A 27501-nucleotide genomic window follows, 5' to 3' on the forward strand; every position below is an offset into this window, starting at 1 on the left:
CAAATATACGCTTTAACGTACATAATGATGAATGACGTAAAATTTGGCTTTTAAGTTTTTTTTTTTTTTTGTTTTTTTTTTTAAATACGAAAAATTAGGAATAAATTCGAGAACTTGGACTTTAGATAAATTCAATACAAATTTTTAATAGTACACGAGCTAATTACTCATATGGCTACGCTGATCAATAGGAACTTAATCAAATAAAAATTTGAAATGTAAATTATGTAGTTACGGTACACATGGCACGTTTCCACTAAATTTTTCCGACTTTCTCGTTAGTTAATAATCGTAAATTTGACTCTTAAAAATCTATTTATTTCGTGTTATTACAAAACGCTTTATAACATTTATTTTCTAAGAAACAATACACTGAATTTTAAATATTTGATTCGACTTTTCGTCGACAAAAGAAATTTTTAACTAACTTTATAAAGACGGTGGTAGGCTATTATCCATTGCGAGATATAATTAAGCATAATCGAATGTGGTTACCGAAATGAAAAATATTTCTCGAAATTGATAAAACGTTGTAATGCGACCGCGACGTCAATTGTTATAGATGACAGACGGAGAGACAATTTATAATTTTACGAGAAGTTTCTAATGCTTATTCATACCTTTCTCGTAGAAAATTTTTTATGTCTTAGTTAATAATTTGAGGAATAAGAGTGACCGATTTTACTTACGTGCGATAATATTTTTCGTATGTATTGGGATATATTACTTCTCGTTAAAAATATGATACTACATAGAATATTATTGGCATTAAATAAGATTTTTCATAAGAGATTGCATAATATAGAATTACTTATAACATTTCAAATGTATTATAACATTAATATATTCTATAAAAATTTCAAGTTCAAACACAATGTGCTTAGAAATATTACAAAATAAATGAATAAAATGAATTTAATCGATATCATTAACAATGAAATTATTTTTATATTCTTTGAATGATCAATATTATTAACAATCGAATGTCTTATTTCATCAGGAATTTTGTCTACTTATGCTATTAAGGCAAAGGTACTTTTATTATTCTTTAAAATTTTAAATAAATTTTAATGCTTATGTGGGTGCAATAACGGAAGCATTTTTTTATTTTTACAAAATGATTTATTTATAATCTCTGAAATAATTATAATATAAATTGAATTATTAAACTTTTTTATCTGGCTAATGATAGTATCCACTAATTGATGTACATCAAATAAACAACAACATTGAATTAAAGATATCTCGTATCTCTCTACAGCTTATTATTAATTCTTGTTTAATATTTTTAATATCTCGTTTTCCTTATAAGATTATTATTTTCCTCTTAGATAAATTTAAAGTTAGTTGAAAGATTTTGTAGCAATCTAATTTGGCGATTTCGCCAATATATTTCGATTACTTTATCAATTTAGCATTTTTATACAGTTGAAATTTAAATTATATTTTATTATTAAGTAAGTGAAATGAGTTTATTAATATCTAAATATATTATATAGTTTCTTTCTATAGAAATAATATGATGCAAAATTGATGTCAATTTTCTCATTATTTTCTCATTAATACATTATACAATTTCTTTCGATACAAATAAAATGATATAAAATAACATTGGTTAACAACATTGGCAAGAAATTGTCATTTCGATATTGAATATTTGAATCAAGGAGACTGAATCGATTGTACATTTAGTATTATTTCTGAAAGTAATAAACGAACGAGAAATTTCTTAAATTAAAAAATGAGAAAAATAATCTATTATGTGTAACGGCACTTACAATCTAGCAGACAAAATATAAAAATCTACTGATTCTATTTAAAATTCATTAAATATTTTAATATCATAATATTATTATAAATTAATCTTGGTAGGATTGCAATGAAATTAATACAAGTCATAAATAAGCAAATTGTAAATTAAATATTACAAAATTTTATAAAAAGAAAAATTAATAATAATTTTGCATGAATAATTTTCTTCATCTAAATGTCATTTAATGCCAATGTAAATATAAACACTATTTTTATCATTCATATATATATATATATAAGTTATTAATAAACAAAATTATATATATATATATTGGTTCTAAAATAACAGAATTAAAAATAGGAATTGCCAAAAAAATTTATCAGCCATTTACTATAAAAACTTATCTAGAATTTATTGCATCTTTAAACAAGGAATCCGAACATAACACCTTAGCACAGCAAAAATGTATACGATAACATAACATTTTTTTTCTACAACTTAAAGCATCTAAAAATTATAACTAATCATTTCAATTGCATTATTACTATTTGTAGCATAACGGACGATGGTAATAAATGGAAAATTTTACTAATAAAAATCCTATACTTGTCGAAGTTTAGCGTTATGGACTTATAAAGAAAGAAGTAAAGTAAGCATCTCAAGCGAATCTCGATGATCCGCCCTTAAATCTCCGTAATACAACGTCATTAAGCCCGCATTTCGAAGACGCGTTTTTCGTGCGAATATGACACGTACACGCGCATACGCAAGCGATGGTAATTCAGTGGGACCTTTTAAGAGTCGGCAATAGTTACGTCCCATCAGCAAGTGGGGCACTGGGTTACGATCACCGTCACCGCCTTCACTTGACGCCAATATTCACCTGGTCATCCTCCTCGGTCCTTCGTAAAAGGAATTTCCAAAAGATCAACGCGCTTAAAGCATTCTGAAAATTACCGTACAGCGATATTATCATCGCTCGTAATTAAGACCTCTCATCTCGTCGATATAGCATACGTTATATTATAAATATGTGTCACGTATACTTACTAATTTATTGATGCACACGAGATAATATAACGAATACGTGCGGATTATCACTTTATATCACTTTATATTATGAAATACAAGGTGATTTGTCATTTATTTAAAGTAATTCATCTTTGTAAAAAAATATAATAAATCGTATATAGCGTTTTTTTTTTTTTTTTTTTTTTTTTTTTTTTTTTTTTTTTTTTTTTTTTTTTTTTTTTGACGTATGCTATAACAATATTTGTTATTTGTATTTTCACAATTTTCACAAATGAGCGAAAAATACACGTATTAATGAATTTTAATTATATTATATATTTAATTATATTATACATGTTTCAAATTAATGACACTACATTGATATTTGTATTAAAGTTACAAAACTTTATTAATCAAACAAATAAATAAATAAAAACAAAATAATAATAAAATAAATATCAAATTGAAAGATTTGAAACGACTTATTCTTTCTTGTACTTAACAAATATTTACAAGTCTAAAGAAGCACTGCACTAGGAGCATTAAACTGAAAATACATTACTTGTATAATTTGGCAAATCGTCAAAGAATTACGTTATTTCGTCTTGGAAACGCTCTATTATTGAGAGATTGTCTGTTTAAACATTCCTTAGCGTAAAAAGATCATTATTCAGAAATAATGCAGTAGAAAAAATGCTCTCCGCTGACCTTAAAACGCCACAGATCAACTGTACAAAATTTGTGAAGTAGTAATGGCACGAAGCGAGACGTATAAATCGTCGTTTGTTTGCACATGTACCGAACATGTGAACATGCGAAATAAGATGTAAAATGAAGAGCATCATCACGTTCGACGAGTCCGACAACTTTTACCTTCGATAACGCCGTATACATCTTTCCATAATTTATTCAAGCGTTGAGCCGAGACGATAACGCATACTTTTATCCAAGCGCATAAACAAAACAGTCATTCTCGGTAGAGGAAGTGCCGTTTTGTAAGCTATAATTTCCTAAATTTGTTATAAAGTTGTTACGAGCCAACGTATTAAGTCGTTACCAGCCATATTCTATGATTTTTATTTAATAATTTAATAAGTGAATTAAAATTTTATTCTAAGACGAATAGCAATAAAAGTCACTCTTGGACTTAAAAATAACTTTTACTATGTATAATCGTAGGCTTATCGCACGTTTGAATTGTTTGCTGATATATTTATTGATAAAAATTAATCATGGAAATTAAATGGAAAATAATTTATTCGTTAAACATCCGTTAAATACGTTAAATTAAATTACTAAACGCTAATTATAAATTAATTCACACTGCAACGTTGTGCATTGCAATTTCATAGTAATTAAAAAGCTTTAAATTGATTTTATTTCAATTACATTCTTATGTATCTGCAAAGATATTTATAACCATTAAAAATTATCAATTTTTTTGGTTTCATTTTTTTTTTCAATTTTTTTTTTCAATTTTTTTTTTATTTTTTATTTTTTCTTCTTTTTAGGCACGAATGATAATTTACAGTTAACAAGGGAAAATAACCGAGGTCAAGCATTGTTAGCGTCATAGCGATTTCTCCCTCTTTATTATCTCTTTCGCTTTGTATGTCTTATATGAACAACATGAATGGAAAAATATTCCATTCAGTAAAAAATTTAAGTAAAGTAAATGTAATTCAAATCTTTTTTCATATGTACAATAAGTACAATCAATGTTTATATTAATAATTAATTGCATTCTTCAGGCAAATAATTGAATCATTTATAAGAAGAACATAAGTAACTGTTTAATTCGATATAAATGAAAATGAATTGAAAGTTTTTTTTTTTTTATCACAAATTACAGATTATAATTTAATATTAAATATTCATACGAATTTAAAATTAAAATTTAATTTTACGTAACTATATATTCCATAATATCCATAACTTAATGTTTTATATATATATATATATATATATATATATATATATATATATATATATAAATTCCTCAATATGAATAGAAATTAGCTAATATTAGATTTTAATACGCCCATTGCATTATGAGATAATACTTTCATGTAATTCAGTTTTGATATTTAAGGCAAGCTAGAGTGGATACAGTGTTTATATACCTTTTTTTTTGTTATTAAACTATTAAATTTCTATTCAAAATGATAAAATAGATAATACAATTAACATATGAAGTAATAGTATATACTTTTTACAAAACATAATAATACTTTTAGACCCCAACGAGGAAAATATTAATATTCATAGTAACTGCAAGCAAGTTTAACATATATTTCAATGTATTTAACTAAAGTTGAAATTAAATATTCAATTAAATATAAAATTTTCTAAAATTTGTTAGTTCATTTTCGGTAAGCTTGTGATAAAATGATAATAGCCGAAAGTAAAAATTCAATTTTTGTGTGAAGAATACTTAAATTGTAGATATAAGATTGAAAGTTGTATTGAAAAACAGTAATAAATACTTATATATTAATAATTTATAATTAATTTTATCTTTTATATTACCATACTGTGTAAGAGTTTAATACTTCTTGTACATTGTAATATTCTTTTTATTTTTAATGTTGATTTTTTTAGGAGTAAATACACATTATTAATACATCAATAGAACTCAACATAATGCATAGTTGATGTTAGACAGTTTAGGCGATATTTTTCTTCAAATATATCAAACTCTTTTAAGAATATTAGATATTAATTTAATAGTTATTTCATTAATTTTTTTTATCTAAAACCTACAACGAATTTATTAGTAAAACAATACCTGTTTGATTCCTACTGATAATTGTCACCTCAAAAAACTGACATTGTGTCCTTAAAGCTTCATTACTTTTATTCCAGTTGACTAGAATAATTCATTATTCTTTTAATTTAAATATTGTAAAATAATACAATATTATGCAGCATAACATAAAGCTTAAAATACTGTACTTTTAGAAATTCGAAACAAGATATTGAAAATTATGACCTCTTAACACTAATTACATATGACTGTAAACTTCATTGATAAATATTATATATCATTCTAATTTTATTGAGACAATTAAATTATAATCAGGGGCGGGGAGGCAGGAATTAATAGGCCAAAACTTTTTCAAAGACTTTTTTTTTCTAGCAATAAAATTTACTGATGATGAGAAGAAAAACTTAATAGCACAGAATATACGATATAAAAAAATCAATCTGATTAAAAAAACAAGTTTGAAACAGTAATTACTAATATACTATTTTACATACATATTTACATATATATGTAAAGAAAAAATTCATTACATTCTTCAATATATCTCACTGGAAATTAAAATAGAAAATTTTTTGTTTACAAATACATGTTTTTTTTTCTAAAACTTTTCAAACAAATATGTGACGAAAAATTGCACATACTTAAATATAAAAAAAAAGAATTAAAAAAAAATTAATTTTAATAATATTATAATACGTAACCAAACAGAAAAGTAAAATTCTGAATTTTATTACATAATGAAGCAATATTAAATGTAGTTAATGTATATTTAAATAAAGTTTTATAATAGAATGCATGTACTACTGAATGCAAGTGCTCGAATTAATTTTTGATATATATAATTCATAGTCGATATAATCATAAACTCTAGATTCAAAATAAAATTTACTTTCACTATATAAATTCAGTCATTTAAATTCTCAGACTCTATAATTGTTTAATGATAAAAAAGAAAATTTTATAGTAATTTGAAAGATAAGAAAGTTTACTACTTATATTACTTATATTCATTTTCATTTCAATAATTTTGTAATTTATATTTTTTTAAATTATTTTCCAATATCATTATTAGACAAAATTTTTAGTTATTTTACATTATCATTAACCGAGAAAAAATTAACTTTATCTTTTTACAACTGCAAAATTCTATTTAGTTAACTCGAGATAAATAATAATAATAATAATAACAAAGCTATTGCTAAATAAAGAAAAATTATAGTTTACCGATAAATAAAATAAAGAATGAAAAACTACGTATTCAACTTTCAGAAAATGTCTTTTAAATATTGATAAATTTAAATATCTTTTATAATATAAAATTTAATATCTTGTAATATCAAAGAGAAATAGAGTATGGCTTATTATACATATAGAGAAAGTTTAGAAAGACACGATGAGAAGGATAGTGATTTGTAAATAGCGTATATATATATATATATATATATATATTTCTCAAGTGCATGTGGCCAGTAGTGACATATGTTTCTCGTGTCTATTTAAGTTACTTCTCGATAAATTCTGTTGGTATGATAAAAAAATTTATTCCATTCTATTGAAAAAGCAACTATTGGATGTTGAAAATTAAAATGTTGAAAATTTCGTTTATCGTATTGGAATTTCAGCCAACAGTATTACGATTATACTGATCGTTCAAAAAGAAATTGTTTCGGTAATGAACCGATTTCTAAGATCATGAAAGTCTGGGTTGACTAAAAACGCCTTCTTCATATGTGTATACACATTAAATCTGAGCACACTTAGCACTTATTTACGTACATGCAGTCTATATTATATATTATTTCTCATACTTTAATTAAATTTCTCCAAGTTTTTAAATTGCCAAATAATAGGTTACATACATATACATATATGCGTATATATAATATTTTTATTATCTTTTTACGTATAGGATGATAAAAGTTCCAACTTTTGTCTTTATCCGTCTCACTAAAGATCGCATATGTTTTCTATTCAGAGCTGAACAAACTATGGATGGTCGATTATTTTTTAATTGCTCCAGCAAAGAGAAAAGTACTTGTGCTCGAGGAAAAAAAAAATATCATTCTTGTTACACGATTCGATTGCCGCTTTACCGTCTGTATTCCAAAAAACATCGAGCATTACACAATATTGTACATAATTGTTTCGGAGCACATACATACGCAAGCAATAGAGATTTTAGAGGCGAGCTTTAAAATAAGCCGATAAAAGAGCAACATCCGAAAATTTGGGGGTGGAATGAGTGCTCGTAACCCTCTAAATGCTTGGTGTTTGAAATTTGGTTTTAGGGTGCACGTGGCGAGAGGCATTGGGAACATGCGTTTTGGAATCGGACTTTGGTTTCACGTTAAACTGTGCCTTCAAAAAGTCGGGGCTCTTTCGGGTCCGTAATCTAGGAGGCGTCAAGGGCTACGTTGGTCTTGGTGAGTGTTGCTACGTTCCCTTGAGTTGCCTCTGTGTGGCGGCTCTATGTACATAACCCAAACTAAGATTTCTACAATGTAAATTGTGAATAATACTCCTAGCCTTCTCTCTCTCTCTCTCTCTCTCTCTCTCTCTCTCTCTCTTTCATATATATATATATATATATATATATATATCTGTCCCTTCAAAATGTATATCTAGATAATAATGTAGACATATTTTGTACATAATAATGTGATTTTTAAAACATTTATATATAACAAAGTGAAAATGTCTGTATATAATATAATAAAGACTGTATTTCCTCTTTTAATAATTACAAATTACTTGCCCTATGAAACGCTTTATTTTCTTTATGCACGTACTTGCTTTTATTATTTCAAACTTAGATGTAATTATCAAATTATTAAATAAGTTTATCTATAAGGACGATTTGTAAATTACTTTAAAAATAATTCATTTAGCAGACACGTATGTGTGTAAGTATACGCAAAAATTTTAATTATATAAATCAATACGTTTTCAGAATATTATAAATTAAGATAATAATGAAGAATTTTACATGACTGTTATAATTTTAAATATATTCCTCATATCATATAATTAATTTGATCGTTTCATTTAAATTTACAATCGTAACTAATAATTTTTTTACCACTATTGAATAGCCGAAAAATTATTATCGCTCTACGATTAACACATGATCATACATAAAAGATAGCTCTATAAAAAAATTTGTCTGGTATTCATTTCAAATTAATTTTAAATCGATAAAGCTTAATTAGAATTATATTTCCTAATTTAGATATCAAGAATATCGATAAAAACACATATACGTTATGGTTTAATTAATTATATGATTTAATCGAATGATAAAAATCAGTAAATGTCCTTATTAAATGTTATAAAAAATATATAATAATTTTTCTTTTAATGTATAAACGTAATTTAACACAAACATTTATTTTAGAGTTCAAATTTAAGAAATGCAATGTATTATGTATTATAGGTAAAATTATATTTCTAAATACAATTCTATTTTTCGATTATTGACATTTTCTATATTTAATAAAAGTTTTGTAACAATTTTTTCTTCTTTTTTTTCTTCATTTTTTGATTTATTCCTTCAAGTTTTCCATAATTAAGTATGTATGTCAGAGATATAAATATTTATATACGTAAAATATTAAGTTTGTCATACACGTATGAAATTTGATAAATGAAAAAATTCAGAGAAAGTAGATTTCTGAAATGAAACGAGTATTAATTCATTAAATTGAATATAGAAACTATTTCATGATTAACATAATTTTTTATTTTTTTCTAACGATTTAAATTACTTTAATATATTACTCTAATGTATTATTTTATCAAACTATAATATATATATATATATATATATATATATATATATATATATATATATATGTTTACTGGTTTTTTTTTTTTTTTTTTTTTAATGATTCAAGTGATTCGAAGTAAATAAAAACTTGCATAACAAGCATTCGCACAAACCTTCGCTGTTTCATGGTTGAGAAATCGTTCATAATATAGATCAATGTGAAAGTACACGCATCGAAGGCGACTACTTCGATAATATGGTCCAGGGTGTTACACAAATTTTTTGAAATATTTGCTACTCACCAGTCATTTCAATATGTGTAAAATGCAAGATTGAATTTTTTAATTTGTGACGGTTGGTATTATTCCTTTTTCTTTTCTTTTTTCTTCTTTTTTTTCTCTTTCTTTTTTTCTTTTTAATGCAAGAAGTGTCTTCCCATACCAAGATAACGAATAAATGTTTACATCAAAACAGATCTTTGGAATGTCGCAAAGTACCTTGAAAGTAGAAACTTTCTCTTGATGAGTTGTTAAAGAAAAAACGAATAATTAATGCTCGGTTCAAGTTAGAAAACGTTAACGTACTAATTTTTCACATTTAGTATCTCATTTAATTTCTAGACGTCATTCAAATAGTATTTAAGTTTCTGATAATTTAGTACGACGAATGATAAAATTGTTTTCTGCACTGCTTATGTTATCCTAGTAAAAAATGAATCTATTTACATCTACAGTAACATAATAAATTAGACTTTATAGTAATAGGCGTTTCAACTATTATTATCAATTCATATCTTGATGAATATACATTATTTATGGATGTGGGTAAGAAGATATTTAATAAAAAATATAGTAGTAGTCCGTTTTTGTCGTATGTGTTTGTATGAAATAATATTTACTCTTACATTTATCTCTGACATAATTACAATGCTATGGAATAAACATGGAGCAACTGCTGGTTCGATACTAAATCGTAAAAAATATTTGTGATAGCTCATAAATAATAGCCATGTTAATAAGCAATATATGTGCAAAATTTCCAATTAATGACATTTTATCAAAAACCTCGGAAAAATTGTGCAAGCCCTATAATGTAAATAACAAGATGTTTTACGAAATATTTTGCACGTAATTGTAGAGGTAAAGATTCTATAAACAAATTAATTATAATTTACGAAATTTAATTTTTCACACAATCCGCTTTCACGAATTGTAGGCTCAAGTAATTTTATTCCAGAACTAATTCAAATTCTACAATGTATTCATATTATTTTGTTTTTTTATTATTTCATTCATAAGTAAAGGTACTCTGTAATTAAAAGAAATTTATATATATATATATATATATATATATATACCGATACTAGGAAATAATAAGAGAACAGAAAAACTTTTTCTTTAATATACAAGAAAAATTACACTAAAAGCAACAATAAATCTTTATACACAATTTTGTTATATGCGCGATCGATATCTTCTCATCTTTAATAGACTAAGAAATAAAATGGAATTTTCAATTTAATTTATGCCATGCTTCTTCATAACTACCAAATTACACAAACATACGCTTCACATTATTTTTGTATAATAAAGAAATAGTCGCTCGCGCGTAGCTTAATATAATGTGTTATTTTACCGTTATTTCTATTCAATGATCACTAGTTGAATAATAATGAGTATCATCAACTTCTTCAAAGTATTTTAGATCTGGTTGCCGTACATCGTAAATTCGACATTACAACAAACATGCATGTAACAGTTTTTTTATTTACATATTTTATATACGACTCATATCTATATTCATGTAAAAGCAATATTAATATATACGTATGATCGATGTATAAAACACGTCAATTATTGTATAAAAAACTTTTCTCTCTGAAGGTAATGTTATAATAACATTTTGATCAATACAAATTTTTATTAATATCAATGATTTTCAAAGATTAATAATTTTCTTCTTATTTCTATTGTAGAACAAGAAGTACAAAATTTATCCAAAGTAGTATTAAATTCAATTATCACCTTAGAATAATAAACTATCGTATGTAGTCAGAAATTGAAATTGAATAACTAAATAATGCAAAAAATGCAAGGAATTATTAACTATAATTAAAGAACGATGATTAAAATTTGCATCGCAATTATAAGAGATGCGTTTCCGATAATTTTGAATAAAATTGTAAATTAATGTAATATCCATATGAATTATAGAAAATATAAATTATATAAGACTTAAGTATGAAAATTTTACAATAATTACTAAATACATTTTTTTAAAGGACCATATTACAAAATCTATTGTACGTAGTAATACGATGATTAAAAATCACTCACATTCACATACAAATATTCGAGTATACAAAAAGCAACGCATAATTTAATTTATCCTATTTTACATAATTGATAATTAAATATACCGAACAACTTACCAAGTATTATTTAATACATTTAATGTAATATTCATCATTTATATTGCGAATAAACTTTAATTATTATTCTGGAATGGTTATTTTATATTATAAAATTTAACTTTATAACAATATTTTTTTCATTTTTTTTTATAAGTTTTTATTAATAATTTTCAATAATATCATGCAGTTTTACGACGTGTAATCTTATATCTTTAGAATAAAATATTTTCTACTCTTTAAATTAGCAAATTTTAATATGATTACATATATGTTTTACTAAAACAACATCCGAAACTAATCACTTTTTCAATATCAATAATCTATATTACATGATAATTAAATCATTTTCACCGCACTTGGATAAAATGCCGTCATCTATTATTAAATCAAATATATCATTAAATGTGCAAAGATTTTAGATTAAATATTTCTTACATTAACACACTATATTTCTTTTAATCCACAATAGCCTATACAATGAAAACAATACAAATGCTTTGATAATAATTTTGGATATTTAAACATTCAAATAATTAAGGAGAAGATCGTTTCATTGAAATTTCAATGGATTAAAAAATAAAGTAAATAATACGTCCGGGGAACGAAATAAATCAATAATGAATGTACAAAATCTAAAAAAAGTATAAAATATAATCCTTAAAAATTTCAGTCACTTATTGATATTTTGACGAATATTCAACGAAAACAAATATTAATGTAATCTTAAAAGTTCAACACCCCCACCCCCACCCCCCTTCACACTTAATACGTATTTCATAAACGAGACGATCTTAATGGACTGTACGACATAACAATTGCAACGTCGTCAAATCCGTTGCACCGCCGTTCCTAAACGTCCCTTCACGCACAAACGGCAATTCAAAACATCGGCAAGGCAAATCGGAAAATATCGGCCCTTCTCCTCTATTCGTTTTCACAACACCGCGATTGCACAATACGGTTTATCCGCTTTCTCACGGCGACGATTGGCTATCGTAGAAAGTTCTCTCGATCTCCATTAATTTAACATCAACGTGCGCTTCGATTCGACATATCACCTGAGTGCAAAAAAAAGCCGCCACGACACTATGTTTGACCTCACCACGCGGAACTTATTATCTCTCTTATGAATAATGTTGCATTTGCCCGAGGCATTCTTGTATCTTTTTTGGTAGCGAGAGTACTGCTTGATGAAGTGGAATGATTTTCGGGGAACGTCGCCTCCTCTCTCGTACATGGAATTTTCAGTTCGATGTTTAATTACATAAGTTAATCATTGGTAGACAGCTGATCGCTTATCGCAATCGGAATTGACTTAAGTTGTTTAACTTGAGTCTTATAATGAATTGGAAATTCCAATGATTTAATGAAACAAAAATACGTTGTTTTCTTGATTTTATGTGAAAGGCAAGTAAAGTATTTGACAATATCGGCAAGTAACTACAAAAATCTACTCGTACGAAAATCCTATTAAGTAATTTATTATATCTCATAGTTGTAATAGGTGAGAACGATGTACATAAATATTTCTTATTATTATCAAATACAATGTTGTGTATACGACGTATACACAAAATAATGAAATTCATAATTCCATAAAAAACTATAGTTTCTATCAAATGTAATAAAATATAATAGAAAAAAGGCAATATAAATGTTTGATATTTAACGTATGTTTAGAATTATTTGATTTTTAAAAACTTCAGCGCATTCGTATTTCTTACATCATCATATTGAATTAATACTATCTCATCTGTAAAAATCAAATATTGACAGGATTAACAAATGATGTACTTTAAACAAAAAATATATATATATATATATATATATATATATATATATTTCTCGTAATAAATAATGTATAAAAAACAAAAATATCTGCTAAGAGAATTAAACGAAAGTCAAAAGCAGTAGTAATATAATTATTATTCCTTATAAATCTTCATCATTTTGTAAAAATGAAGGTAATCCGTTGGTAATAAGTTGTACTCTTAATTATTATTAGAGAAATTATTAAACAACTTCATTTTCATTTAATAAATTCGTTTCAAATTACATAAGAAAAGAAAATCAATTGCTTTATTTTACCAATTAAATTGTAACAGACACTTGAAGTATTTAGAATATTTAAATAATTCATACGAATAATTTATCGCAATTGATAATATATAAATTTATGATAATAAAGAGCAATTATTTTATTGAATTATCAATTATTAAATCTATAAAAATTTTCAATTCATTTTCTGATAAAAACTAAGCAAATTACTATGATTCAAGATATTGATATGAAAACATTTTTTATATAATTTTAATACAACATATTGCAATGTATAAACTTTACACGAGTGCGCGCACACACACAGGCGTTCAAGCATACACTGACACTTCATGTTAATATACGAATAAAGCGCCTCGTATGTCAAAACACATTCAACATATTGAAATTAATTTTAAAAAATTCAAGAGAATTTCAAGACGCCAATGTCGCAGATTCATTGTAATTCCGATGTACCGCTCGTTAAATACTCCAACTGCTATACTAAATCGTAGAAAAATTTTCAATACGTCATATCCTTATGAATAAATTATGCTTTCTGCACTATTCTAATAAAGACGTACATAATATTCGCAATAAATGATTTATTCTACATGTGCTGGGTTCGCTTAACGACAATGAAGTTTTTTATTTTTATGATTCGTCGTAGTATCACATGAGAAAAAAGACAAATTTTCTTTATTGAGCGTTAATACCTTTTATACGATGAACTTGCTTATTATCTCTGACTTTTTCTTATAAATATTGTCAATATACAAATGACGAACAGCAATCTATAAAAGTAAGCGTGATAAATGAATTAATATTTGTAAAAATTAACTTTTAACCAACTTCACAAATTAGCTATCGGCTAATTATTTACGTTTTAAGTTTATTATTAAGTATTCCAATTGGTAAATAATATTTTTTTAAATTACTTATAATTTTAAAGAATTTTTATCAAATTTGTAAATTTAAAATATAATGAATATAAATTTCTACAAAAGAAAATAACAAACGCAAGATTTTCATTGTGAAAACCTATATAGCTCATTAAAGTATCATAATTTTGTTCAACTGTTATGTGCTTTATTCTTTAAAAATTTTACAAAACTGATAAGATATTGACTAGAAAAGGAATGAAATAAGCTTACGTAGATTTTAGCAGGTTTGATTACAAAAAATTACATGATATAATAAAAACGTAAAAATATGTTTAATTTCAAATATAAAATATAATATATAAAACACGCCTATTTGTTGCTCTACCGTATAATATTATTGTTATTTTTATTATTTTATTTATCGATATATAATTTATAATCGAATACATGATAACATTTGATTTCAATGTTTTAAGACTTTGAAAATGAGTACTCATCCATTACGCAATTAAATTATCGTAAACTTGCAATTTAAAATAGTCTATAAATGCAGTCTAATATTCCGAAATTATGTTGTAATGAACAACTAATGTAATGGCCAGGTTATCTGAACTCACTAATGATCCACAGAATGTTATTGCATCAAATTTTGAAATTTATTGAAGTGACTCTCGTAAAAAAATTAAAAAAAAAACAGTATATATATGCATCAAATATGACGTAATGCTAGTGCACTCTTAAATGCTTTGTGATACATACAAATTTTATAATACAGACGATGTTTTTTTTTCGTCAAAATAAATATTTGAAACATACTATGCAGTTATTATGCTTTAGGAAAATATTTAAATATATATATGATTTAAGATTCTTGATTCATGAAATATAAGATACATGATAGTTGAGTATAATTATTAATTTAAAATATTATATAATTTATCTAATATTTCTACAATTTTGCATTGATACGAATGAAAAATGAAGAGTTTAATAATATTTTGAATTGTGCATTAATTTCGCTTCGACTATTACATATTAAGCTCTTATCGGTCGCACGAGTTCCAATAATAAGATATTATATTAGAAATACCATAATCTCCATAAATTCGTTTAAATATGCCACAAACGTGTTCTAACAAATGTCAATTATGCTTTTTGCAATATTTCTAACGAGATTGAAGGGTATTTATATAACATTTAGAATTTACTACTTGGAAGTATCAAATTTCTTAGCTATCAAATTCGGATTAATTCATTGTTATTTTATGTTTCTCTATTATATGATCATTATTAAAGAAGATTAATGTAAATCAGAATATTTTCAATGACCCGCTTGTTGCAAGAATGGTTTTATAATTATATTCTATTAAAGTCGCAAGTCATTGTCCATGGCGTGACATTAGTCTATTTATAGATATCGCAGCGTCGATTTGTTGATTATTGCTTTGCCATCGCTAGTCGTCTAAACAATTTGCTCGATAAATTTTCAGATTTCACAGGTGTATGCATCTAATATAATTCATTTACATCGTTCCAGTGCTAATGAGTATATGGAATATGTAAATATTTTGATTCGTTAAATTAAACTTTTGCAAGTCAATCATTAAAAAAAAACGTTTTTTTTTTTGGATTTTCATAAATTTTATTTTTCTATGATCATACATTACAACTGAAGAAGGTAATGAATATTCTCTTTGTCGAAATTCGTTAACAATGTTATTAAATTGGCGAGTCCAACTTTAAATAATACATAATACGTATTAGTAATTATTAATGCATTAGTAAATATCGATAATTTTAAGGTATTAGAAAATATTAATAAAATTTGGATTGTAATAAAAATTAATAATGAACGCTTGACATTGAAAATAATCATTATTGGTATAATGCTAAACAATTTTTATTCGATTAAAAAAATCTTCTATGATATATTTATTAATACGCATTTTCTTTATAAAATAGGTAAAAAAAAAAACTTAATTAAATGAAAGTTATTGAATACCAATAAAAATGTTTTTGTATGTATATTAACAAATTTTCATTTTTATAAAAAAAATGAATATATTTCTTTTTAAAAAAATAATAACAGCATTAATAATTGATTTTTCAATGAATTATTCAAGAAATAATTAAATGACTACAATAATATAGAAAATCAATCCATACGTATGTAAATCTCTCTTTATTCCTATTATGTCTAAAGAAAAAAAAGGGACTTAAATTATTTACATTCACGTGCACAAAAAATTAGTTGTTTAATTACGCATGATAAATGATTATATCTCGACGCGTCTGATAGGATTACAATTATATTATAGTATGATTATCGATATTTATTATCAATTGCTATTTATACAATAAGTGTATTGTAGCTTTTAAAACAAATATCCTATATTGGAGAATATAAATTTGTAAAAAATAATTTTCAATATATGTTAAAATTTGTCTTTTGAGGTTTCTCAATTGGAGACGAGCTGGGCTTTCGAGATTCTTTAACCAATCTGGAAGTAAGCAAAAGACGCAGTGTATCTAAGAAAAATGGTATTCCTGGTCTACATCCTAATGGGGTGAGAATATAAAGATAAATTTATAATTTCATAATAATATAAATTTTGATTTGACTTTTTCGCAATTGTCTGAGCTATTCGTACAGTTACGTAGTAAATATATAATTTATAAATAGAAACAACGTGATTTAAAAATAAAATATTATGATAACGTATTTATTAATAAACAATATTTTCATAGAAACAATGAACAATACTTGTTAATAAATGTTTTCTAAGTTATATTATATTTTATTTTTATTTAGATTTATAAATAGGTAATAGACGATATAACGATAACCTTTAATCTTACTTAACGGCTATTTGATAGGAAAAGTATCTTGAATCATTGTAACTATAGCAGAAACTCATGAAGACTATTATCAATATTATTTTAACAATTCTATTTAATATTAAAGATAATAGTATAGATTTTTCATCCGTGCCAATTAAAGCTCTTGAAATTTCTTATTTTTCACTAAATTAGTCATAATTTTCAAGCTTCATTAGCTGCTTAGAAGCTAATAATAATAATAATAATAATAATAATAATAATAATAATAATAATAATCACTAATATCATTGTTTATATCAATAGTAATCGTTGTTGCAATTAATTGTTCAATTCTATTACACAAATGCAATTATTTTTCTACAAATTTTATTTAAATCCTAAGTAATAAAAACATGGAAACTTACCAGCATGGAATTAATAAAATTATAATATATCGTAATATGTGAGATTCTTAGTATTTTATCGCTTACAAAGTGAATCATTTTTAAGATATTTATACGAAAAATGTATCCTGTTAGATAATATTAATAAGAATAAGGAAAAATGTACCTTAATGAAGTGACGCAAATAATTTGATATTACAACATTAAAATCGCAACTTGATTAATAAACGAAAATTGAATATTTGTTACGCAATAAAGAAGGAAAATTAATATATTAAATTAATTAGAAATAAATTTTTTCCATAACTATAATAACTTCAATAATATACAAATTATTTAATTCATCAATATTGAAATTGTTTTAAGTAAAAAGTTTAGTAAAATTTTCAACTATCATTTATTATAAAATTTGGAAATAATTAACCTTTTTTTTTATTTTTTTTTTTTATTATTATAATTTTTTTTTTTTTTTTTTTTTAAGCATTCCATAATTTTCGAATAAAACTAGTTTTCAAACTCAGCCAGTTCTCATTAATAAGAAAATATCCGTATAATGTAAATTAAAAAAAAAAGATTTGAAGCAGCTGCGTTGAATATTATTCTTGTTAAGGAATTAAGAAAGTCCGTATGTATGAAATAAATAATGCAAATGATAATTATAGACTATGAAGAGAAAGGCAATTACCGAATTAGAAAAATCATTACTATCTATTTTATTCGAAACGATAATGGGAAAGAAATAATATTTGCACATTATTAAATTTTAATTTAAATTTGATAAAAATTTAACGATTCATCTTTAAATCTAATTATTAATTCAGTCTATATAATTTTCAATTTAAATAATATAACTAGTTACTAAATTTTCGATGTTTTTTTTTATTTGCATCGAATGACTCAAATAAATCATTAATAAAATTTTACAACAACTTTTCAACCATTTATTTGTCCCAACAGAAATTTCAGAAAATCGTTATGCACTCCCTCTCCTTAATGAAAATATAATGAGTCTTGAGTTCGTTACTAACATACATAAAACAGCAAAGTTTAAAATTCTTATGAATACATTTTCTAAATTTATGCACATATCATTTAAGACGTAAGAGAATTAATTGCACGACTTCGTTCGCACGGTCAGCTGTTCGAACTTTAACTTCAACAAGATTAGGCGTGATTTCGAAAGCAATTACTAGTGATTTGCAATATGCTCAACGCAAATATATATTACGCGCTCTATAATGATATATATATATATATATATATATATATATATATATATATTCTTTTTTTCTTCTTTTCTTTTCCTAATTATATAATTTATATAATTGTAATCGTAAGATATTTTAAAACTTGAGTTGCATTGAGATTATCGAGCGCGTCGTATAAAAGTAAAGTAATAGCCTTGACGTAACTGGTGCATGAATGCCACTGTACACTGTACATTGTATTTATAATTATTTAAGAAACTTTAATAAGAGACGTATAGTGTATAAAACGAGCTATATTTATTTTAATAAATGTCATTTATAATAATAAACGAGACCGATATGCCTTTGAATGAGGTAAAAAAGTTTTTCCATAACATTGTGTAAGAAACTCTATGAATAAATACTTTTTGCAGTATTTTTATCTTTCATTGAAGGATTTTCACTATTATGGAAGCTAAAAAAATTCATTTTACTCGATAGAAATATGTTGACCCTAAGAATAGATAGTCGTCGAATCTTTTCAATATTTACATACAAAGTATGATATGACATGACTTATGTAAAGTGTAATTACACGTTTCATAAAAATTAATTAACAATTATTGCAAGAAACAAATTTCGATTCATTGAACTCTGTATAATTTGATATTAAATTTTAGTTAACTGTTGTTTACTAAAGCCTCTCGTATTCGTTTTTAACTTGTCATTGCGTACAGGAATGCTCGATTGATCGAGCTATACGAAAGTATTATTATATTATGTAATGTAAATAATATTTAGAGTTAGATTTCGAGCCGAAATGTCAATGTTTATTGAGCAAGAAATTAGTCGTTTATGTAGTTCAATTCTTTAGCTATACTTTTCGAACATTTTCGAACATTGCTTTACTACGACTATTCAATATAATTTTATTAAGTTGACCTATAATAACAATAATAATAATAATTATTATTATTATTATTATAGAAGTCTGTGAGTTTTATAGGCAGTATTTTCATGCTATCGCGATCGTTATGTAATCAAACAGAATAACATTATTTCACACTTTTTACCAGCGCTTATAGTAAAAACAGGTTTCATGCCATTACTATGAAAAAAAAAATAAATAAATAGATTCAATTACTATTTTAAGCAAGATTGGAGTACATTACTTCTAAATCGTAAGAAGTCATCGTTGCTCAAAAACACCTCCTCCATGCGCAATGCTAAACGCGTATTTCGATAATCCATGTATCCATGACATTCTCCCGCCCATAATCATCATTTTATTAAACGACAAATGTCGCCTCTCACCCAACGGTGACGCGCATAATGCGTGAAATTGAAAATAGCGCAATAATGCCAAGAGAAGGTCGGTAACGCGTGAATTAAAGAGAAGTGCTGTCGAGCAGGTGGCGGGTCGTGATGACGCGATGACTCAATCGTCGTCCCAACAACAGGTGCAACAGCGCGGCCGTATGTCCGTGCCCCCCTTCAAGCCTCTACCCCCGGGTGGTTCAAGACCGATGGCTCAGCAACCCGAACGACAACGTCTCGTTGTTCAGCAGAACACGACTTCTTTCCCAACTGTCCTGAAACAGATGCCCGGACCGACGTTCGCCGCCCTTCAAGAGGACGTCGCGAAACACCAGCAGCGCCTGCAGCTCGAGGCGAAGCTCAAGCAGCAGCAGCAGCAACAACAACAACAACAACAACAACAACAACAACAGCGTGCTCAGCAGGAGCTCGTCGCCATGCAAATGCTTAAGCAACAGCGCCAGCAGCAGCACGAGGCTATGAGACAGCAACACCATCACCACCTCCAGAAGGAGACGGCTATGAGACAACAACAGCAACAGCAACAGCAGCAGCAGCAGCAACAACAACAACAACAACAACAAAAGATTCATTTGCAGAAGGTGCAGTTCCCACAGCAGGCTCTCCAGCCTGCCAATCAAATCAAACGGATACAGGTAAAGCAGGAGCGGGTGTCGTTATCGATGTCATTATTCCTCGATCCTGGATGCTTAAGAACGCGCCTCCCTCGAAAATTTTAAATTGCGAATGGTTACTTGAGCAGGACATTGAGAACGTCGCATCGAATATTATTATAGAACATTTATGCCAAGACAACCTACTTTTGTCTTTAACACGCACGTAAAGAAGGAGAACTGACTTATAATACAAGCAGCAATGGTAAATAAACAGTTGCTTTAATTAGAGATTAATTGGAGATGCTAATCATTTATTTATAAATATCGTGCATTTACTCTGCTATTTTAATATTCGTGTGCCTTACCTGTCGTCCCTGGACATTTATTTGCAGACATATTTCTCTCTCTCTCTCTCTCTCTCTCTCTCTCTCTCTCTCTCTATCTCTGAAAACATCACCATTGTTGATATAAATAATATATGCACTATGGGTTTCAGCAAGTGATGGCTCCGGGAGTCGTCGCGATGCCCATTCGACTTCCAAATTTCGTCGCCGCCGTCCCGCCAGCCGTAAGTGTCATCAGTGCCGACAAAATCGCCCAGCCCATTAGCAAACCTATGGCCACCCTCGCGATTACTGGTGTTGGATTGCCCCCGTTCGTTAGTATGCCAGCTTCCACAGCACAGCTGACCGACAGGATCAGCCACAGTCCGGCACCGATCGAGAACTCTGCCAATGAAGTATATAAAGATGAAAATAATCAGGTGAGTTGAATAATGTCGAGTTGAATACGGTGATTGGATAAATTGCACGACCAGCAATGCTAATTTACGAATGAAAGCTAAGATTGCAGAGTTTTCCCTACTTACTGCTTACTGGTGAATCATGATACGATGAAAATGAATGGTGGAAAAGCCGATGTTGAACTAATTTAGCGATATGGGCCGGCCACTGTAGTGAATAATCGTCCATAATCCGGCTAATTCTTAACAAAATAAATAAATGTCTATGTGAATACAGTTGCCGCTGCCGAGCGACGACATGGCGTCGTCGGTAAATCAGATGACGCTCATGTCGCTGCAGCCGATGAACGTCGCCGAAAGCAGCCGAGTCCAGTCGCAGACGAAACAAGAGTCGGTGGAATCGTTGCCCTCGTTGGCCCCGATCCAGGCCATGGAGACGTCGCTCAAGACCCTCGCCGAGGCGAGCAACATCACGCTCGAGGCCCTCGAGGCTGCCATTCTTCTCAGGCAGCAGCAGCTCCTACGGAAACAGCAGGGCGTCGTCACGACTACCAGCACCAGCACTCCGCGGCCCACCCAATCGACTAAGAAGTATGAATGAACAGAATCTCGTACCACGGGTACATTTTTGTCGTTTTGCCTTTAAAATTGCCGCTTGAGCCATTCAACGTCTGGCGGAGTAGAGTGACTACTGGTCTTATTGACCGTTAAGATGCTTTAGTCTTACCCCTATTCACTAAATCCTACGAGGATAATGATTAATTTAATTATTCGTTTAATCGGTGATTGGAGAACGAGGAAAGGTCGAGTAGAATCAATTTTCCAACTAACCGAATCTCGTCTACGTTAGTCATGCGTCAAATGCATACTACTACTACTACTACTACTACTACTACTACTACTACTACTATTGCTATTATCATTGCTATGTATTTATTACTTTAATCGTCTGTGTCATAAAAAGGCGTGTTAACTTTTGAAGAAGATTTCCATCCTTTTAGAGGATTTTAGAGGAGTCTTTTACGAGCGAAAATTTTCAATTATATCGGAATTTGAGAAGAATTTTCAGAGAATTTTCCATGATTCCTGACAATTATGACGTAGAAAAATATTATCGAAAATGTAGAGGCGATGTCTTAAGTTTGTTAAACAATGGTTTTTAATTGCTTATTAAGGATATTAGATGAAATATGAAAAAGTCAAATATAGAATTTATCGATAGGGACGGGACGATTAACTACGCGTCCACTATAATTAGTGCATAATATAATAATTATTTTTCAGCAAAAGCAATAATTCTGGGGCTACGAAAGTGATGAATGCACCCCGCGAATATTATCCAGTGAATTATGATAAGAATTTTGATGATAATTTCGCCAGTCGAGTCGATCTTCCCGACACTACATTTTACTGTGGCGATCAAAAACATTTTCCAGGACTTTACGCCGATGAAGACCTCGGATGCATGGTAATAATATAAACAGAACAGAACAAAAAACAATAAATCTGTAGATGTAAATACAATTTTCATCATAATTATCATAATTTAATTTTCATTAACATTGGTAAAATTCTTAACGAATGCTAATTATTGCGCATTGCACGCACAGAATATCTGTAATAAGTAATGCAAAACATATGCGTCGATCATCGTAATGAGAATAGCATTAAGTCTCTCACATAATTTCGTAATTTTGCATATAGTAATAAGAGATTTAAATTAATACATAACCCTAAGTGTAATACATTTTTCGTTTTAGGTATTTCATGTATGTGCGCTGACGGATGACGGATTAATAATGAAAAGTTTTCTATGCCCCGAATCGACTCTCTTCGATCAAACCATCCTGAAGTGTAATTGGTGGTTTTACGTCGATTGCAAAACGTCAAAAAGCCTCTACGACAGCAATATTCCAATTAGCAAAAGTTATCAGCTTATGAAAGCTCTTGCCTTCTTCTCGGCATACAAAAGCCATGACAATTCGACACAAAATGCGACCAACAATAATGAGTCTTGAGTGACATTGTGTGACGTTTGTGCTGATTTTATCGTGGAATGAAAGCCGAAGGACTATAAGCTGAATGGAAAAATGCAGTGACTTTTGGCAGCTTATGCTTCTGCGTCTAGAGAACAAATGCTTAAAACGATACACAAAAGTATACAATAATAGTTAAATTACGATAATACATATGTTGTTGTTATTTTAATAATATAATGAATAAATTATTTAAGGAACGCCTGAAATTTCAATAATCCTCTTCCAGTGAGAACGTGCGCCGTTATTATTATTATTATTGTTTTTTTTTTTTTTTTTTTTTTTTTTTTTTTTTTTTTTTTTTTTTTTTTTTTTTTTTTTTTTTTTTTTTTTTTTTTTTTTTTTTTTTTGTTGAACTAGAGTATTAATCATATTATTTAAAATTTACTCCAATTTTCTGATGAAAGAAATTTATAAGAAACAATTTTTGTATATGTCGTTAATTATTTCCATGTGTTGGCGTATGTTTATCTCATCTAATTTTTGTCGATACAAATAATAGCACCAAATAATACAGAGAATCACTTTTTCAATATTTGCTTATAGCTTACATATTAGTATATTGTTTAGATTTATTCTATGTACTTAACACGAATAAATAAAAAAAAAAAAAATTGTTGAAATGTGATACGTCACGTTAATGCAGCGTAAATATCTTGTACGACACGCTTAGGCTCTTGCCTTTTCCTATAATAATTGTGTACATAATTTATTTTCTTTTTAATATAAACACTTGATTTAATAATACATATTATTTTCCTACTCATCCTTGGCCCTTTTTATTGCATTCGTATGAACGAATATTGATGCTAATGAAATAGACAGGAATGTTTTTATGAAGAAAAATTAATTACAATAAATGTGATAGAACGTGCACGTAAACATTGATGATTATCGTTCTATATTGTCAAATTTTTAATTCATATTATATAAAAAAATATATCAATCATTAAAAATTATTATTATTGAAATAAATTCATCGAACGTCATTTAAAGGACACTATTTTTTATAATATAAAATATTTATTGTTAGTAAATTATACTCATCGATATAATTATATAATTATATAATACTAATTATACATAATGATTTGCAAATTATTTATTAAATATTTTTCCATTGCAAATACATATCAATAATCTAAAATATAAAATGTTTTTCATTGATATTGCAATAGCACGTAATTAACAATAATAATAAATGAAGCTATTGATAAAAACTTCTGATTGAATAACAATGTTGTTTTCTACGCACATCGTACTTAATTACTTAAACTACATTGTAATAAATTTATAAATTGTATTTCATAGTATAAAAATAGTTTAAACGTTTCCTTATAATTTCAACATAAATATTTGGAATTACAATGAACGTGAAAGTAAAACAAAATTGATTATTTTATCAGAGCAATTCGATACGTGCATCTATCTCATTTTGTTATATATAAGTTTATTATATCTATTTATAGATAAAATGTAAGCACATTATTTACTCTTGCGTTATAGTTTTATGATTAGAGAAACAGTACAAATAATTGTTGAAACAATGTAATTATAACGACGTAAAATTATAACGTACAGTGAATCATTTTAAATTATAAACTTTCCTTAAAATCATTTTTAAATTAAGGAACATTACATCTTTACAATATATTTTTATATGTTACGGAATCTATAAATGAATGTAAAATGCTTTTAACTGAAGTGGTGTATTCGCAAGTTTTCAAATATTGTAACAATAGTGCTTACGATTAACAAGAAATTCGACTGAGTGCACACAGTAATACGCCAGCAGCAAAATATTTCCTTGGAAGCAGAACTTAGATTTAAGAGAAAAGAGTGTTTTATATTACCCAATTTCATGTGATTTTACCTGATTTTATCTGAAAAACATTTTTATGATTTAGATTAATTTAAACAAAAATTTTGAATGTAAAAATAACATCTAACAAATAATACTGTATATAAGTAATTTTTCTCGTATTTTTAAAGCATAATTTTATGTTTAACTTGTTCGCGTTAAATATTAAACGCAATTTAAATATGTTTATACATATATAAATTGCTCACTATATATATATATAGTGAGATTTAATTTTTCTTATATAATTTATAATACTTCAACAATTATTAAAATGAGATTTTTTTAATATTATCCAATTTAAATTTAAACTAGAAATATCGTATCGTTCGAGAAAAAGTTGTTAAAAAAAGAAAAATCTTATTCATTCGATAAGAAACAATAAATATTTGTTGGTAAGAAAATATTGTTAATAATAAAGTAACCTTGGCAATGCTTTTCAATAAATATAAATATTAAATTGAAAACAAATACAATAATATGACATGAATATAATAGTACTTAGTGCATGTAGTGTACAAAGTGATGATTAAGCAGGTTTTAAAATAAATAAAAAATAACTACATACAACCATCTCATACAAAAGTATTTTATATTATCAATTATCGCGGGAATAAATTATATAAATGTTGTGTGTATTTAAACGAAAACTGCATTTATATATTTTTTTGAAAATGAATATACGTTCCAACCAAATTAATGTATTATATGTAAAATGTAACAATTATAAAACGAAATAATTTTTAAAAAAACGTCGGTGACAAATATAACTGAATCTATTTAAATTAAATTATTTATATTAGTAAGAACTTATCATTTATTGAATTGAGTATATTTTAGTTAGAATTTCTATTTAAATTATATAAATTTGTAATTAGCTACTACAAGACATATAAATTATGGAAAATTTAATAATGATAAGCTCGGGTGTGTCTGCATATATATATTTTATATATATATATATATATATATATATTGAATATTCCAATTTTATTTTTTTTACTTGAACAAAAACTCGTAAAAATCATTAAAGGGAAATAAGCTATCAGTGAGCAACTTTAAAACTACAAATAAAAAACTCTTTTCTCTAGAAGCTTGACAATGACACATAACCGAATAAATTAACTACTGTTTTAACTCTTTGCTTTTAATTAAAAAATTCAAATCTCTTTTTCCAAGTTATTTCCTGCTATCTCATAATTTTGTCATCTCCAATTTATTTTTTTTTTTTAACGAAAGATCAAATTAATAATAAAATATTAAACTTCTTCGATCATATTATACAACCCCGGAAAGTTTAAAAATATTTGTTTTTTATATAAAGAAAAAAAGTAAATCGTGAAATTGTATTTACAACTAACTCTAGAAAAATACTATTTTAGTATATAATTATTAGACTTTTTGAAAAGTAATAGCCTATTAATTGTATAAATCAGTGCTTAAGCGATAAATCGAATTAACAAGAATTATTAAGCTATAAATTTATAGTGACATTCAATTTGTTAATTTGATATAATAAAAATGAAAGTTAAGAAAAGAAAGATAAATTAATACGTGAGTTGAAAAAATCTCTACATTTCCTAAAATTATTGATAATATTAAGTTAAAACTAATATTAAATTTATTATTAATTTGATATTACAGGCTCATATTAATATACAATTCGCCGGTATATTTGGTAAAAAATATTATTGTTCATTACCACCTACAAAATTAGAAACAAACTAAATGAGAACAAAATAATTATAAAATATCGATTCAACAAAATTAGAAAATTTAACAATTGGTATGTTTCTACTGCACCGTACTTCCTCCAATAAATAACTAAATGTATTATACGACTAAATTCTCCCTTCCTAATATCAAACAATAATTTCATAACATA

At 26.6% G+C, this 27501-nt stretch overlaps 1 protein-coding gene across 3 annotated transcripts in view; it reads left to right on the forward strand.

Annotated features, from left to right (window-relative positions):
- The window catches only part of mtg (mind the gap), a 29685-nt gene extending 5762 nt beyond the window's left edge, over positions 1–23923 (forward strand). Inside the window, exons 2-8 of one of the 3 annotated variants that reach the window (XM_011495800.1) lie at positions 7820–7954; positions 17087–17199; positions 20504–21016; positions 21474–21740; positions 21997–22310; positions 23004–23187; positions 23480–23923. In XM_011495800.1, the coding sequence (XP_011494102.1) occupies positions 7820–7954; positions 17087–17199; positions 20504–21016; positions 21474–21740; positions 21997–22310; positions 23004–23187; positions 23480–23737 (1784 nt within the window). In that variant the 3' untranslated portion in view covers positions 23738–23923. Of the gene's footprint in view, positions 1–7819; positions 7955–17086; positions 17200–20455; positions 21017–21473; positions 21741–21996; positions 22311–23003; positions 23188–23479 lie in introns of all 3 variants that reach the window. The other 2 variants (XM_011495799.1, XM_011495801.1) reach the window with 2 other exon arrangements.
- Positions 23924–27501: the final 3578 nt, after the last annotated feature.

This window comes from Ceratosolen solmsi, unplaced genomic scaffold, assembly GCF_000503995.2.
Source record: "Ceratosolen solmsi marchali unplaced genomic scaffold, CerSol_1.0 scaffold11, whole genome shotgun sequence".
NCBI lineage: Eukaryota > Metazoa > Arthropoda > Insecta > Hymenoptera > Agaonidae > Ceratosolen > Ceratosolen solmsi.